The 17,340-nt window shown below is 63.1% G+C and overlaps 1 protein-coding gene across 2 annotated transcripts; it reads right to left on the minus strand.

Moving 5' to 3' along the window:
- Positions 1 to 27: 27 nt before the first annotated feature.
- TMEM184A (transmembrane protein 184A) lies at positions 28 to 17,340 on the minus strand. Of its 2 annotated transcripts, XM_055346754.2 has the most exons (9): positions 17,197 to 17,340; positions 11,762 to 11,980; positions 7,691 to 7,856; positions 7,177 to 7,267; positions 6,995 to 7,070; positions 6,727 to 6,818; positions 5,423 to 5,592; positions 4,621 to 4,818; positions 28 to 4,061 (listed from the first exon to the last, which is right to left on the minus strand). In XM_055346754.2, exons 2-9 carry the CDS (start codon positions 11,978 to 11,980, stop codon positions 3,832 to 3,834), a joined length of 1,242 nt encoding a protein of 413 aa, XP_055202729.1. In that variant the 5' UTR covers positions 17,197 to 17,340; the 3' UTR covers positions 28 to 3,831. The 2 variants fall into 2 exon arrangements, with proteins under 2 accessions (XP_055202729.1, XP_055202730.1); XM_055346755.2 differs by lacking the exon at positions 6,727 to 6,818 and having other exon boundaries at positions 3,112 to 4,061.

Consider the following 17,340-nt stretch of genomic DNA (forward strand, 5'->3'; position numbering starts at 1 on the left):
GCCTGTCCCTCACCGGGGTCAGGATCCGGGCACTACGTGTAAGTGGCTTTCCCAGACTGCTGGCCTGTGACCGTGAGGCTGGGACAGCCACGGGGGAGGTGCTGGTCAGGTGGCCACGTCCTGGGCTCAGTCTCCGAGGGTCAGGCCGCAGTCCTGAGTGTCCCCATCTGCCCCACCCGGAGCCCCCTGTCCATGCAGCCTCTCCCTTCCAGTGGAAGGAGCAGAGAGCAGCACGGCTGTCAGTGTCCCCCTTCCCTGGGAGACATCTCGCCCAGCTTTGCTGGACTCTCAGAGGAGCCTGCAGGAAGCTGTGAGCAAGACAGGGTCTGTCTGGGAGCAGAGAGCAAAGCGCCCCTGCACAGTGGCCGGAAGCCCGTGGACTCCTCCGAAAAGCCACGGGCCTGCCCACATGCCGTCCCCACCCCGCCCGGCCTTCCCCGCTTTTGGGGCTGAGCTGACCGAGGTGTGAACGCTGTTCAGTGCTGGACCACGCAGGGTGAAATCCCAACTCGAGTTTTTTGAGACAGGATCTTGCTCTGTCACCCAAGCTGGAGTGCAGGGGCGTGATCACAGCTCACTGCAGCCTCGACCTCCCAGGCTCAAGCAATCCTCCCATCTCAGCCTCCTGAGTAGCTGGGACCGCCGGCACGCACCACTACGCCCAGCTAATTTTTGTATTTTTTTTTTTTGTAGAGGTGGGGTTTTACCATGTTGCCCAGGCTGGTCTCAGACTCCTGGGCTCAAGCAATCCACTCGCCTTGGCCTCCCCAAGTGCTGGAATTACAGGTGTGAACCACTGCACCCGATCATAATCCCAACTCTCAGCATCTGTGTGGCCTGGGGCCAATTCCCTCCTTCCCAGCCTTGCTTCCTGTGAGTTGGGCGTGGAGGTGAGTGTGCAACAGCTGGCACATGACGCAGTGAGTGTTGAATCTGTGCTGGGGCCACAGCAGCCCAAGCTTGTCACTAGCAATGGCAGGGATGGCACTTTCCCCAGCTAAGTCAGCCCACCCTGCAGCTCTGGGCCCAGCCTGCTCCTCCTGGGGGAGCCGATGGGTGTGAGTTGGGGGCACAGAGCCCCAGCCCTGTGTGGGGCTCCTGGAGGCTGCGGACAGACGGGGAAGCTGTGAAGGGAGATGCCGCCCCGCCCGGCCATGCAGCCTGCACCCGGGCCAGGCCGGGGCCCCCAGGGCTTCCACCCTTCCTTGTGGATGCTGGGGATTTTCAGCTGGACCATCTCCCAGACAAGGACACTGAGGCCAGGAGAGGCTAGAGAGCTTGGCGGGCGCGCTGGGCCCAGACACGCGGCTCCTGCCTGCCTCACGGCCTGCTCCTCTGTCGGGGCCTGTCACCGGGAAACCCCTTTTTCAGCAGCGATGACGACACTGGAACCATGCTGGTCTCCGTCCCTCCCGCTCACATGCGCCCACGCTCCCCCTCGAGGCAGGTTGAGCCCCGGCCTGGACCACCCCACGCTGCCTTCCGTCCACACAGAGCGGGCTCGGCCCTCAGGGCTTTCCTTCGAGTCGTATTGGAAAGAAGCAGAAGCAGCCTCACCCGCGGAGGCGGAGGCGTCTGAGGGTCAGGAGGCAGGGAGGAGAGAGGGCCTCTGTGGAGCCGGCTGCCTGGTGTCCAAGTCCCTGCTCTGTGACCTCAGGCAATTGCTCCATCTCTCTGGGCTTGGTCGCTGTCCCAGCTGGCGTGAGCGCTGAGCATGTCAGTTTCCTGGCACAGTCCTCAGCTGGTCTGAGGGGGCATTTGGAGGAAACTGACTTCTCCCCTGTCCTAAAACGCAGGCCTGAGGTGTTGCTGACATAGGGGCTCAGCCCCCGACACCTCAGCCTCTGCCACCCGGAGCCCAGGCGGTGTCTGGGTCTCCAGAAGGGGAGCCCTCGGCCACGCACCCTCCAAACGCAGATTTGAGCAACTCGACCCCTATCGGGGCGGCCTTCCCCACGGCAAGGGCAGAGCAGGCCTAGAGCCCGGCCAGTGTCCCCAGCCTCCAGAAACTGCCCCTTGGCAGCAGGTCCCTGGGGAGCACCACGCCCCCACCTGCTGACAGAGTGAGACACAGGGGCCGCCTGGTGGGTCTATCCCTGTGGGGATCCAATAAGACAGGTGGGCGTCTTTGCAGCCATGCAGGGAGGAGCTTGGCCTATCTTATCAGGCAGCCGGGCTGGGCCCTGCAGACCCACTGGCCTTGGATCCCCATGTCCTCAGCCCAGGAAGCAAGAGGCTGGTAGCTGGCCCTCTCTAGCCCGGACTCCACTGGTCTGTGCCCACCCTGCTGAGTCCCTCGGAGACCCCAGGTCCCGCTGTTCCCGGTGGCCGTGGCCATGGGTGGGGGCAGCATGGGTGGGAGCCGCGGTCCCGGGGTGGTGCCCACTGGAGCTTCCTGTCTGCTCTCCACGCCCAGTGCCTGAGCCCCCCAGGCCTTGCCCGCTTCTGCTGCCCCTGCCCCAGCCCCCACCCAACCTGTGCTGCGGGCCCCAGACACACAGAACCGACTGCCACCTGCAGGCCGGGTCACCGTACTGTCCCCTGACGGGCCCTGGGCCTGGGGGGCGCCCTGCAGTGACACCCCTCGCCCTGGGCCAGCTGTGTCCTCCCAGAAGCCCCCTTAGTCCCTGGGCGGCTACTGTTCTCGCGGCCGCAATTTCCAAGGCCACTTGGGAGCCTCCAGCTTCCTGCGGGCAGGGCACGCGTTCGAGGCTCGGCTCCTCAAACCCAGGGCCCCACCTGGCACGTGGAGGAAGAAGAGAAGGGGAGGAGGCAGGTGCCCAGGTGGGAGCCCCCTCTGTGCCCCCTGGGAGTGTCCCCCCCGCCCAGGTACTCAGGGCCCTGCCCTCGTGGCCTTGTCCGCTCGCCGCGGGTGGGGCTGGCACAAGGCCCGTTTTGGAGAAAGTGGAGGCTCCCAGGAGAAAGGCAGCGGCTGTGATCGCACAGCCCAGGCTCTGCCCTGCACTGCCCTGGACCACGAGGCTGCCCACCCCAGACAGGTGGGACCCCTTTCCCGCATGCAGACTCTGAGCAGCAGCCTCCTGTGACCCCCACCGCGTCCTGCTCCTCAGGCTCATGCCCTGCGGGAACATAAGCCAAGACCCGGTAGAAAATCCAAGGTGTTTAAATATAAATAAGAGCGATTCCCACAGCCCCACCGTGCTGGCCAGCCTCACAGGTGCCCAGTGGTTCCGTGACCCATCCCAGGCACACGTTCCCCTGGGTGGGCGCCTGGCCAGGGCTCCCCTGTGGCTGGCGTGTGGAGACACGTGGGCCCTTCTCCACGTGCTCACGAGGGCCATAGCAGGCTCCGAGGAGGCCCAGCCCCGGCCAGCCTGTGTGGACCCCGCCCGCCTGCGGCGCCCGGAGCTGCTGACTGTGTCAGAGCCTGGCTGCCCAGCGCCCTGGCGCCCCTCCCTCCAGCTGCCCAGCCTGGGATCCGTCCGCTGTCTGTCTCCTGAACCAGGGAGTCTGACCCACTCACAGCTCCCGTGGGGCCCATGCAGCCAAGGCCCCGCAGCCACACTCACTCTCTGCCCCACAGTGGCCCCTGGGGCTGATGGCCGGGTGATCCCAGGGGGTCCCCAGGCTCTTCCGATTGGCTCAGGTGCCCTCTCCTGGGGTGGCAGGCCCACCTGGGTGCCTGGCAGGGCCATCAGGTGCCCTGACCCCCTGGCTGGAGGGAGGATGGGAAGTGGGCTCCGAGGGCCTCACAGGTGGGCTCTCAGGAGAGGCCCCACCTTTGGCAGGAGTTGGTGGGTGGGGGGACCCTGTTCTTCCCCAGAGGCCTGGGCAGCCTGGGTCCCTACAGCACTGGCAGCCCAGGCCCCCCTACAGGTCCTCCGAGGGGATCAGCATACGCTTCTCCAGGCTCCGGCTCTTCCTGCTCCCGCCGGAGCCGCCGCCGGGGTGGGTGCCGGGCCTGGGCGCCTCGTGCGTGGCCTGCTGCGTGTAGTGCTGGTAGGCGGGGGAGAAGTTGTGGATGGCGTCCTGCACGATGTCCTGGGGGCTCACTGTCTCCCTGATGCCGCTGGAGATGCTCTGCATGGGTGCCGGGGGCGCTGGGGGAGGGCAGTGTATGAGCCCCACCATCCCCTCTGCAATCCAGCCCCCCGGACAAGCCCCCTCCCAGGATGCCCAGGGCTGTAGCTCGTGCATGTCCAGGTCTGGCCTCGGCCAGCAGAGGGTGGCCCCAGACCCCTGGACCCCAGCCCAGCTTGCTCCACCCAGCACCGGGCCTGTCCCTGGCCAGACCCCTGCCAAGGACCACGTCCCCTAGAGCTTCCGAGGGGCTCCAAGCAGCGGAGTACGCCTTTGGCTGGCCTCGGGTGGGCACCCTGGTCTCTCCACAGTGACTGATGAGAAGCCAGCAGGCCACAGGCTGTCCCCGCCCTAATGGGGGTGTGCCTGGCAGGGGACACCCATCCCCCATCACCATCGGGGTCTGGGACCGCCTGGACCCCACACAGCCCAGGTGCCTGTCTGGAGCCGGATGCCCTTTGCCCATCTCCCTGCCCAGCGAGCTGGCATTCCTGGGCCTCGAGAATGGCACGGACACAGACTTGGCGCCCGGGGCAGGGCTGTGCGCTCCGGGTGCCCCGGCTGGAAGGCAGGGTGTACCTGGTGAATTCTCCTTCTTCTCTGAGTACACCTGGCAGGGGAAGGCATAACGCAGGGCCACGGAGGCGAACAGCATCTCCACGCAGATGATGAAGTTCTGGTAGCCGGCGGCCAGCGTGCCAGCCCCCAGCTTGTTCCCGCCACTGGTCTCCACCTCCGGGATGACCCCGCACCGCTCCAGGACGGCCAGCAGCAGCCCTGCGGACGCCACGGCCGCTCAGCCCCAGCCCCAGACGGGGTCTGCAGGGGAGGAAGAGGCCCCGGACCCCGCAGCGGCTCCTCTGACAGGTGCTGTGACCCCGTCCGTGTGGTCTTGTCCCACCCCGGGAGACTGAGGTTCAGGGGGGCAGGGCGCCTCCAAAGTCGGGGGTCTCGGCACAGCAGGTGCTCAGGAGCTCTCCCGGGCCCACCCTGCTGCTCCAGCCCCAGATCCTGGGCCCGTGCCCTGTCTGGTGGCCATCCTCCTCTGCCAAGGTGGACTGTCAGTGCCCTGGCCTGGCCCAGGGCCCAGTGGGGACCAGGACTCAGGAAACACCGGTGTGGCCTCTGTGCGACCTCTCTCCACCGACCGTGGGGCCAGACCTGCTGGCAGGACCTCCCCACTCCCCCGTGCTGGCGGGACCTCTCCACTCCCTCATGCCCGCAGGTTCTACCCTGGCTTCCAGCTGACCTGTGCTGCAGCTGGAGAAACTGAAGCACGTGGGGGCTGGGGAAAGGGGCGTGAGGTGACCCCAGGCTCACTGGACTGCAGCCCCCACCTCGGTAGCACCCCTGCCCCACCTGCCCCACCTGCCCCACACACCTTGCCAGAACGACAGGAAGATGACGGCTTTGATGGTGAGGAACTTGAGGACGGGCTGGAAGGGCCGCAGGAGCTCCCTGGTGGTGAAGTAGAAGAGGAACAGGGCGTAGAGGGCGAGGCTGACGGAGGCGTTGTAGATGAGGGTCACATAGAGGTAGCCGCTGCGGACACTGGGACAGACGGGGGCTGTGGTCAGGGCGGTCCCACGACCCCGCTACTGTCCCCACCCTAGAGCCACCGCCGCCGCACCCTCGGCCTGGCCCCCACCCTGAGCTTGGGAGCATGGGCCCTGCAGGGATCCTGCCCCGATCTGATCCTCACTCCAGGGCCTGCAGGAGAGCGTGGGGAGCTGGGGGTGGCTGGGGGGCCTATGCAGGGGTAGGGCAGGGACATGTGGCCGTTCTCCCTACCGGCCCTGCTCCTCCTCGTCCCAGGATCCTGTCCACTGCTCAGGCAGCATCCAGGCTGCCTCTTGTCGGAACGCCACCTCCCAACCCCGTCCACCTGGCCACTGCCTGAAGATCCTCTGTGTGGTGGACACACAGGTGTCGTTCCCGTGTGAGTGTGTGCACATAGGTGTGTGCATGTATGTCGTGTGCACACGGGTGGGGTGCGCTGTGTGTGTGCACATATTGCGTGCATGTGAGTGTACATACGTGTGTGGTGGTGGTGTGTGCACGGTTTGCGCATGTGCTGTGTGCATGTGGGAACGTGATGCACGTGTGTGATGTGTGCGCACAGGTGACAGCACGTGTCCACGTGTGTGAGCATCTGTGTGGTGTTGGTGAGCATGTGTGTGGACCTTCGCAGAGGTCCTCCTTGTGCTGGGTGGCTGCCTGTCTGTTCAGCCAACAGGTCGGGGTGGACCTTGGTCCCCTTGGCCCAGGTGCCCTTAATACCAAGAGTGCTCAAAGCTGGGCGGGGGCTGGGGCCATCACTGCCTGGCCAGAAGCCCTGGGGTCCTCAGCACAGATGCTGGCACAGACGCTAGACTCACCCTGGCCGTGTCCTGTGAGGGGAGGTTCAGGCCCCCGGCCTTGGCAGGCACCGAGGTCCTTGTGGAGAAGAAGTGGGTACCTGTCTTGAGCGGGGCCCCTAGCCCAGCTGGACGCCAAGCCTGCCTTGTTGGGCCCCACCGCTGGGCCCCAGGGGACCCAGTGCCCACCTCATGCCAGGTGCCCCCGCAGCTCCCACCTTACTTGAGCCCAGCTGGACACCAAGTCCGCCTCGTTGGGCCCCACTCCCGGGCCCTGGGGGACCCAGTGCCCACCTCATGCCAGGTGTCCCCGCAGCTCCCGCCTTACTTGAAGTCCCCGTCGTGGTATTTGCCAAATGCCTGGAGGATGATGGTGGTGACGGCCATGACGGGCTTCACCAGGCAGAACTGCAGAGTGGCCTGGGGGCGACGGCACCTGGTGGGCCTGGGGCCAGGTCCCCCAGGGGCCCAGGAACAGGGATTGGGGCAGCCAGCAATAAGCAGCCCCCTGACACTGGGTGGGGTGGCGCTGGGCTGGCTAGGGCGCCTGACAGGCTTGGGTGGGAGGAGGGCGGGCAGGGCTGGGGGCCCCTCACCTGCTTACAGAAGCGCAGGAACCCAATGGAGTAGGTCATGCCCCGGAGGCAGCAGGTGCCGTAGAAGCAGCTGGACCTGCGGGGGACGTCCCTGAGCCGGTGCGGGAGAATGCAGCCCCGGCGCCGCCGGGCTCCCTGTCCCAGGTGTGTGGGGTGTGGGGGCTCTGGGGTGACGGGCTTACTTGATGGGCTTTCCACGAATCTCAGCCATGATGGCGCCCTCGCCTCCCAGGTACTGGAAACACAGGCTCAGGAAGCTGTAAATGACAAAGGCTGCAGGGAGCACAGAGGGGGACCGGCCGTGAGCCCTGAGCTGCACCGGGACCCCATGGCACCCATCTCACCAGGACAGGAGGAGGCTCAGGAGGGGCTGAGCCCGGCAGGCCACACAGCAAGAGGCTCCTGATGGACCCCATCCCCAGCGGGGCAGCCTGAGAGGGTCAGGGTGCTCCATCAGGGCCCCGCTTTCACCCCAGGCCAGGGCAGGTCCACCGAGCCCCTCTCACGGAGGCTGTGGGGTCGGTCGTGTGTTCCAGGCCTGCCAGCGCCGCTAACCCTGACTACCCTGGCAGCCCCTCTGACAGGGGCCGGGAGAGTGGGGTGCCCTGGGGGCTGGCCACGGAAGTGTGTGCGTGCATGCAGGCCCCGGGGAGTCTCTCCCTCCGCTCCCCCGACCTGACGCAGCCCAGCGCCCACCTTCGTAGCAGTCCCGCACAGAGTCGAAGTAGACGTAGTACTGGTGGTCTCCCAGGAGGAGGAGGCTGAGCCAGGAGTCGAAGGCGTAGATGGGCACGATGAGGAGCAGGCGGATGATGTAACGTTGCTCCTGTGGCACGGTATAGGAGCGCAGGTGCAGATAGATCTGGGCGCAGGAGGGTTAGCGTGAGAGCCGGGCCCGCCCGGTACCCCTGGACCAGCCCAGGTGAGCCGGGAAGGAGGTGGGGGTGGGCGCAGGCCACCAGGCACCTTCTATGTTTGCATTTTCTAGTTTTCTACAATGGGCATCCTTATTACAATTAGAGAAAATAAATTGTTTGCCTATTGTAATTAGATACATACTTTTATACGTATTTAGTATAGAAGTACATATAAGTATGAATGTATATGTTAAATACATATTTCTGGTTACAACTAAAAATAATACACGTTTGAAGAATTGACTTTTTATGGCCGGGTGCCGTGGCTCACACCTATAATCCCAGCACTTTGGGAGGCCGAGGTGGGTGGATCATTTGAGGTCAGGAGTTCAAGACCAGCCTGGCCAACATGGTGAAACACAGTCTCTACTAAATACACAAAAATTAGCCAGGCATGGTGGCGCGCGCCTGTAATCCCAGCTACTAGAGAGGCTGAGGCAGGAGAATCGCTTGAGCCTGGGAGGTGGAGGTTGCGGTGAACCAAGATTGCACCACTGCACTCCAGCCTGGGTGGACAGAGCAAGACCCTGTCTCAAAAAATATATATATATTTTTTGAGAAACATGGTCTCGCTCTCTTGCCCAGGTTTTTTTTTGAGACAGGGTCTCGCTCTGTCGCCCAGACTGGAGTGCAGTGGTACAATCATGGCTCACTGCAGCCTTGAACTCCCGGGCTCGAGTGATCTGCCTACCTCAGCCTGCCGAGTATTGGGACTACAGGTGTGCACCACCTTGCCTGGCTAATTTTTGTATTTTTTGTACAGACAGGGTCTCACTGTGTTGCCCAGGCTGGTCTCAAAGTCCTAGGCTCAAGGGATCCTCCTGCCTCCGTCTCCCAAAGTGCTGGGACTATAGTCGTGAGCCACTGCACCTGGCCTAAAATTTATTTTTTAAACTGGCAAATCAAAACTGTATGCATTTACAGTGTGCAGCGCGATGTCCGATATGTGTGTTCGTGGGGAATGGCTGAGTCAAACCCATGAGCATCTCCATTATCTCTCATACGTAGCATTTCTTTGCGGGGAGGACATGTAAAAGGTACTCTCTTGGCAATGTTCAAGCAGAGAATACATTGCTATTTATAACAGTCACCATGTTGTACAATAGGTGTTTTTTTTTCTGAATAAGTTCCTTGGGCATGAGTGAGGGTCCTGTTTGTTCTTAGCCTGGGAATGGGAACGCTCACTCATTCCTTCATTCAGCAGGCGTTTCTAGAGCCCAGCTAAGTGTCCAACCCGGGGGAAGGAGAGGGGACACGTCCTGGTCCTGGGCTGGGCAGACTCTCAGAAGGCACATTGGCTTTTGCTGTGGGGGCTTCCAAAGGATGTGCACCCTTTGATTCCTAAGAATTTGTCCCTCCCTAGGAGCCAGGCACGGTGGCCCACGCCTGTAATCTTAGCACTTTGGGAGGCCAAGGTGGGCGGATTGCCTGAGCTCAGGAGTTCGAGACCAGCCTGGTCAACAGGGCGAACTCCATCTCTACTAAAAAATACAAAAATTAGCCAGGCGTGGTGGCGGGCGCCTGCAGTCCCAGCTACTCGGGAGGCTGAGGTGGGAGGACGGCTTAAATCCGGGAGGTGGAGGCTGCAGTGAGCACTGATTGCGCCACTGGACTCCAGCCTGGGTCACAGAGTGAGATCTTGCCTAAAAAAAGAGAAAGCCTGGGAAAAAATATGGGTGATTATAGTGTTTGCCTTTAAACCTTTCTAGATTTTCCATGTTTTTTTTTAAATTTTTAATTATTATTTTTTTTTATTGAGACAGAGTCTTGCTCTGTTGCCCAGGCTGGGGTGCAGTGGTGCAATCTCAACTCACTGCAACCTCCACCTCCCGGGTTCAAGTGATTCTCCTGCCTCAGCCTCCTGAGTAGCTGGGATTATAGGCGCGTACTACCATGCCCGGCTAATTTTTGTATTTTTAGTAGAGACAGAGTTTCCCCATGTTGGCCAGGCTGGTCTCAAACTCTTGACCTCGGGTGATCCACCCGCCTTGGCCTCCCACAATGCTGGGATTACAGGTGTGAGACACCACGCCTGACCAATTTTCCATGTTTTCTGTGAGGATACAACTCAACTACAGGGTCTTTGAGACAGGGTCAGCTGAGCCTGGGAGCTGGGCACACGGGGGCTCCTGGGGAAGGCCTTCTGGAGGAGGTGCATGCGTGGCGGTGGGCAAACAGAGGCTACGTGCACCTGGCCGCTTGGGGTGCAGCTCAGGGAGTTGGGGGAGGTTGGAGGCAGGAACAGACTCTTATCAGTCACACGCTCCCCGCTGGTCCCTGGGAGGGACGGCATGACCAGCCATCAGGAGACCTCTCCCGGGGCTGGCGCTGCCTGGCTGGGTGACCTTGACAAGCCACTGTCCTCTCCGGCCTCGGTCCTCCCATGTATAAAGTGAGGGGGATCCAGCCACTCTGTGTCCTGCCTGGGACTCCTCACTCAAGGGTGACTCTGGCGGTGGGCTCAGGGGTGGGACAGGGCCTGAACTCCAGCCCAAGGGGTCTCCGTGAGCCCTGTCTTGACTGCGAGGCCCCATGAAGCTGAAGCCACACTATAGCCGCGCACACACAGCCGGTTCCCAGGATTACAGCGGAAAGACGGCCTCCTCTGGGAAGCCCTCTCTGATGGCCTTACAGGAAGGGCCTGCCTCAGCACTGCCTCCGCGGCTCTGCACACTCCAGGCCACACTCATACACGTCTACCGTGGGTTCTGGTTATCTGTTCATAGCTCACTGCAACCTTGAACTGGGCTCAAGCGATCCTCCCATCTCAGCCTCCCAAGTAGCTGGGACTAACAGTGCAGGCCCCCATGCCCGGCTAATAAGCAGTTAATAAACTGTCACTGAGATGCTCCCTCGGAGGCTTGTGGCCACCGGTGTCCCTGCCTGCCAGTCTCCTGATGGCCCCCTGCCCCGGCTCACCTACAGATCCATTCCCTACACCAGTGCCCCGTGCACCCGGGAAGCAGCTCTGCTCTCAGCCCAGCCCTCCACAGCCTTCCTGGGCTCCCAGCACCCCCTGAAAGCCACCTCACCGCACTGGGGTCAAGGGCTCTGGACAAACCCCTGCAGCCGTGTGGCCCTCGCGGGCCTGCACACGCACTCCCACCCCACCCCTGCGCACACCGCCCTGGCCTCTCTGTGTATCTGAGGCTCTCAGGAGGGTCCTGTGCCTGACTCCCTGCCCTCTCTGCCCAGCCCCTGCCCTCGGGCACCACTTCCTCCTTGCCCCTGCCTGGCCCTTCCTTGCCACAGCGCCTGGCCGCTTCTCTACCTGGGGGCTGTTCTATTCCCACCTGGCGGCTGCTCTGGGTCGGGGGCTGTGTGTGGCTTCGGGCTTGGGGAAGTTGCTTCTCGCCCATCTCCTGCACAGGAGTCCCAGTCCCTCTAGCAAGCTGTGACCTTTGCTCCCCAGCTCCCTACAGAGCAAAGTCCAACCCCTGCCGACCTCCCACCAGCCTTCTCCAGGGTGTCACGCCTCTGCAAGGAGAAGGCCCCTTCCCCTTTCTGGCTATGTGAGCCTGGGAAAGACCTCTGGTCTCTCTGAGACTCAGTATTCTTGTCTGTGAAATGGGACCACACTGCGGACCTCAGTGAGCCGAGTGACGAGCCTGTGAAGTAGCCAGGGGTGCCCGGTGGGCGCTCTGCCCTCAGCCTGGCAGAGACCTCCCCATTCTCAGGCCCGGCTCCCACACGCCACGTCCTGGGGAAGCTCATCCCCTCCCCTGTGCCCTGGCCGATCCCACTTCTGACAGCGTCTGTAGCAGCAGCACCCAGGGGGACCGGGCTGAGCCACGGCCACATCCTGTGGAGACCAAGGTCCTGAAGGAGGCTCGGGGGCGGAAGGGCTTACCTGGTGGCAGGTGAGCACCAGGGCAGTCCACACGAAGATCCCCGAGACGCCTCGGGCCAGTGCGGAGGTGAGGAAGAGCCAGGGGGCCCCCTGGGAGCTGTTCCCCATGTGGTCCATCTGCGGCCCAGCTGGCACGGCCGGTGGGGGGCTGGGCTGTGGCCAGGTCGCTGACACCAAGGGGAGGCTGGCTGTCTCCAGGATCCCTGAGACATTACTCATCTGCAGAGGGAGGGAGGACACACACCGGGAGGAGTGAGGGCAAAGGTACTGGCTCCCGGCAGCAGGAAGCAGCCGGGGAGGGAGGAGACAGTGAGACGGGAGCTGAGGCTGAGCCACCCACCAGGCCGCACCCCCAACACGGACACCAGCGCCAGGCCCGGCTCCCTCCCTGCTCCGAGCTCAGCCATCGAAGCTCACCCATCAGCCACCTGCGACCTGAGGGTCCCACCTCAATTCCCCCTTGTAAAACCAGCTTCCACCTCCGAGTCTCAGGCTTGCTGGGAGCCTGCTTCTTAGGGGACAAAGACCGTCTTCCAGTGGGGCAGAAAAGGGGGAACCCCTGCTGCCCTGCCTGCCCGGGAGGTCTGGGGAGCGGGCGCAGACCAGCACCGCCTGCCCCGGCAGGAGGGGGTGTGCAGCCACCCTCATGGGAGGAGCCGGCCCCCACTGGCTCTGGGACCTGCCCACCCACCTGGGAGCCCGGCTTTGCTGGGGTTCTTGGCAGCCCTGGGTGCCTGTTCCATCTCCCACTAACCTGCTGGGGCCCTGAGTCCACCCTCTCCCACGCTTGCAGCCCAGTCCAGCCTCCTCCTCTCCCTCTGGTCTGCGGTCACAGGGCCCAGGTCTACCTTTGCTGGCAGGAAGCACCTGGCCCAGTCCAGGGAGGCCCGGCCTCCAGGGAAGCCTAGCTGGTCATTCTCATGGCCACGTGGCCCCAACTGGAGGCCCCACTGTGGGTGCGGCAAGGCCACGGTCTGAAGGGCTGTGCCAGGCTGGGGCGGGGCAGCCGGTGCCTCACGTCCCCAGCGGCCCACCTGGGCCCCAGGCTGCAGGCCCGTCCCCTCCTGTCCCCTCCCACGGCTGACACCCTATCCTCCCGGCTGTTTGCTGGGTGGCAGCTGGCTCCCAGGAACCTGCTGGCCGCCTGGCGCCCTCACCTGCCTATGCCAGACGGCCAGGCAGCTGCCACCTGGTGGGGACAGGTGGGAGAGGTCTGCGGCAGGCCAAGGAGGGCCGGGCTGCAGGAGGAGGGGTGGAGAGCTAATGGTACAGGGTTTCTCTGGGGGGTGACAGGGGTCCTGAAATGAGGTAGAGGCGGCAGGCACACAGCACTGTGGACATACTTACTGCCACCGAATCGTTCACTTAAACCTGGGTAAATTGATGTTATGTGAATTTCATCTGAATTTAAAAAAAAAATCCACGCCCCAAGAGATGTGTTGGAAACATTTATGTTTTCTGGGCCGGGCGTGGTGGCTCACGCCTGTCATCCCCACACTTTGGGAGGCCAAGGTGGGTGGATCACTTGAGGTCAGGAGTTCGAGACCAGCCTGGCCAACATGGTGAAACCCCGTCTCTACGAAATATGCAAAAATTAGCTAGGTGTGGCAGCGTGCACCTGTAATTCCAGCTACTCAAGAGGCTGAGACAGGAGAATCGCTTGAACTCAGAAGGCAGAGGTTGCAGTAAGCTGAGATCACACCACTGCACTCCAGCCTGGGGACAGAGGGAGACTCTGTGTCAAAAAAAAAAAAAAAAAAAAAAAGGAAATATTTCTGGTTTTTGTGGATCAAGGCAGGAGGGGGGGAGTGACAGCCCAGTCCCTGGACTCTTCGGGGTCTGGCAAGGGGTTGCGGGGCCCTGAGCGTCCCTGTCACCCCCATGCAGAGGCCCCTGTGGAGAAAAAACTCACTCACCCCGGCTCCTGGGAGAGGGACGTGGGCCCTCAGCCCACCTCTTGTCCTGTTCTGGTTACGCTTGGGCTCATGTTGCTGGGGCCACCATTACCAAGTCCCGCTCCGTGCCCGCAACGGATCCACACACTCTTTGTCCTTCATATCTCCTACCCTCCCACAGCCCTGGGCAACAGGGCTCAAGGGGTTGAGGCTGGAATGACTGGAGCCACTGTTCCCCTTTTATTTTTAATTAATTTATTTTTTGAGACGGAGTCTCGCTCTGTCGCCAGGCTGGAGTACAATGGCGTGATCTCGGCTCACTGCAACCTCCGCCTCCTGGGTTCAAGTGATTCTCCTGCCTCAGCCTCCCGAGTAGCTGGGATTACAGGCACCCACCACCACACCTAGCTAATTTTTGTATTTTTAGTAAAGACGGGGTTTCACCACGTTGGCCAGGCTGGGCTTGAACTCCTGACCTCAGGTGATCTGCCCGCCTCAGCCTCCCAAAGTGCTGGGATTACAGGTTTGAGCCACCACGTCCGGCCTGTTCCCCTTTTAGAGATGGGAACGATAGGTGCATCAATGCGTCCAGCATCCTTGAGGGGTCGGTGAGGGGCCCGGGCTGAGGGCCCCTGGGACATCCTTCCCTGGGACACCCTGCCTGCTTTTTCCAACTCCTCCACTGACACTGTCCCTCCAGGGAGGCTCCCAGGTGGGGAACAAGCTCGGGAAGTCGCGCCCAGCTCTCAGGCCCGCCTTGCCTAACCTCCCCATCAGTGCCCACCCGGGCCCGGGCCCAGAGCCACAGCATGCACACCCTGGCTGGGCCCTCCTGGAGCCTGCCTGCTCCCCAGGCAGGGACCTTCTGGACCAACCGACCCTGCTCCCGGGTGACTCTGTCCTGCAGCCTCAGGCGTCACCTCTGGAGAGACCATCCCCGCCGTCCCATCACCCTCCTCAGTGCATGTGTGACTCCCCGTCCACCTGTCTGTGTTTGCTGCTGGTCCTCCCTCTGCAGGAGCTGCCAGAGCCTTAAGCTGTGCCCTGTCCATGCTCCGGGCACGGGGGTTGCGGGGTGGGGGCTGTCCTGCTGAGGCGGTGGCCCTGTGGGCTAAGGTCTCCCCTTGGCCAGGCAGGGGTGCTGGAAGGCGGTCCCCAACTTCCGTCCAGCTGCATTCCCTCTGCAGCCACAGGTACTCCTGCCGGCCTCCCACCCGGCCCGCAGAGCCCCAGGCAGTCGGCTCAGCGCGTGTGGATGTCGCCCTCTGGCTGTGTCGGGATCACCGTCACGGACAACTGTGAAGTGACGATGGCTGGGGGCCCGTTTGAAGGGTGAAGACTTTGGTACCTGGGCATGCGCAGAGCTGGAAGGGACCGGGAATCCCCTCATCCAACTCGCCCATGCTACAGGCGGGGAAACTGAGGCCCCAGCCCCTGCTTGATTTGCGTCCAGCCCTCAGCACAGGATGAAGCCTCAGGCCCCTCCCTGGGCTGACGGTGGGAATGGCTGTGCAGACAGCAGGAGGCACTGTGGCTAGATGTCAGCAGGACCGTTTTGGCTGGAGCCACCAGAGCCAGGCTTCTGGGAGGGCTCTGGCTTTGGGGAGGCTCAGGGCTTGGGCCCCGGACACAGATCGAGGGACCTCCAAAGCTCTGTCTTCCGCCAGAGGCAGATCCTCTGTGGAAAAAGGTGGGGTTTTCTCACAGGGCCAGCTGGGCACTGGACAGGGAGGCCTGCTGATCTCCTCGGCCCACAGCTGTCCTGGCTGAGCCAGATGCATCAGCTCGGGAACCGTGGACCAAGTGTGCTGGTCTGGGGATGTCAGGAGCAGGGCCTGGTCCCCAGGGAGGGGCAGTCGGGAGGTTGACCGCTCTGCCACCTGCTCACAGGGCTCGCCGGCTGATCGAGGCCTCACCCGGTGCTGGTGTCACAGCCTCTGCACCCGGTCACAGGAGGAGGCAGGGCCGGCTGGGCCTGATTTTTCTGGCGGGAGCGGGACACTGACCAAGCCCATTGCAGGACAGACCTGTCTGCCCAGATCCAGGCGACGGGGCCCTCTGACCATTGTTCACTGTGTCCAGGTGCCCAGAGCTGTGGGGAGGCTGAGAAGCCGCCCAGCCAGTCCCACACCCTGGCCCTGGCACAGCCACCTCCTCCTGCCCTCATGAGAAACCCGGCTAAGGGCCCATGAGCTGTTGCCTGGTTCCAGGCCGGCTGCCCTGCTAGTGCCCACCCCCTGACCCCCTGCCTGCCCGTCTCTCTGCAGATGCGGACAGGCATGGTGTACCCCCTGCCTGCCTCCTTCACTGCTGGGTGGAACTCGGGGTGCCCGGGAGCCGCCTCCTCAGGGCTGGCTCATTTGGTGTGCAGCTCAGGCAGAGCTGCACACCAGGGGGATGAGGTGATTGGTGGGCACCCATCTCGGACACCTGGCTTCCCAGGCCCGCCCCACCTGGTCCCGCGGCCCTCCCCTGGGGGCCCTGGCCAGCAGTTAACCAAGGCAGCAGCCCCGGGTGTGAGCAGGGGGTGACAGGGATGGGGCTCCACATCCTCCCAGCTCTGCTTCTGGGATTCCCCCGGCTCCTGTCCACGGGCACGGCCTCCTGGGAGCCAAGTGGGGCGGGCAGGCAGCATGGCCTTCTGGTGATCCACACGCCCCCTCCTCACTGGGGCCGGGGAGCAGCCCCTACAGCCAGGAGGAGGAGGCCCTGGGCCAGATGCCACAAGCTGGGGCCTGGCTCTGGCTGTGTACGGTGTCTGTGACCTCAGGCAGAGCCTGTGCCAGCCTGTGCCTGTCTCCACCGGCACGAGCTATGTGGCAGGTCAGGGAGGCCGGGCCAGGGCCTCAGGTTGGCCTCCCTGTCATCTGCCCTTCTAGGGACGCAGGCTGCTGCATGGGAGAGCCAGCCTGGCCAGGCCCTGGGACTCAGCTCCACTGTCTCAGCTGACCTGGCGACCTGGCAGGCAGGTGCAGCATAGGGGGGCGCTTGCCTCAGCTTCTGACTCTCGAGCAGTTCTGTTCTGCCTGAGCCCATCAGCCCCAGATCCCAGGGTGGGGCCGTCCCAAGGATCTGCTCTCTTCCTCCCATAGGTCTCCCGTCCTGTCCTCTGGGGCCAAGCCCCCACTTCCCTGCTCCTGTCCCTGGTCCCTCTGTTGCCCCCATCCCCAGAAAGTCACCCAGGGCCTGCCTATACTTGCCTTCACCTGAGGGAGCTGCCAGCCCTGGGCGTGTACGGGTCGGGGGCACCCTTTCATCTGGAGCCAGGATGGGGGGTGCTCGTCTGGCCTGGACTTGCCAGGCTGGCTGGAGACCCTGTTTGGTGTCCAGGTGCCATCCTGGGGCCCAGCCTCTGAGGTGGCGGTGAGGCTTAGGGGTTGGCGGACTGTGATTCTCTGAATTTCAAGGTATGTTTTTTTTTTTCTAGGAGCCCCCCCACCCCACTGAAGTGCAGGGGCTCAGCCTGGACACCACACCCCTCTGGTATGCACCCCCCCACACACACACACACTCTCGCACTCCCACACCCACGCAGCTCACCTCCCTGGTGGCGCTCAGCCTGTCAGGCAGGTTGGCTGCAGGTCTCTGGGCCTGAGAGGGGGGGCCAAGGCGGGGTGGGCCTGAAGCTCGGCCCCCGGCCTCCTGGCCTCTGCTGCCCCCTCCTCACAGCGGCGGGCAGCCTGG

This window comes from Gorilla gorilla, chromosome 6 (assembly GCF_029281585.2).
Source record: "Gorilla gorilla gorilla isolate KB3781 chromosome 6, NHGRI_mGorGor1-v2.1_pri, whole genome shotgun sequence".
Taxonomy (NCBI): domain Eukaryota; kingdom Metazoa; phylum Chordata; class Mammalia; order Primates; family Hominidae; genus Gorilla; species Gorilla gorilla.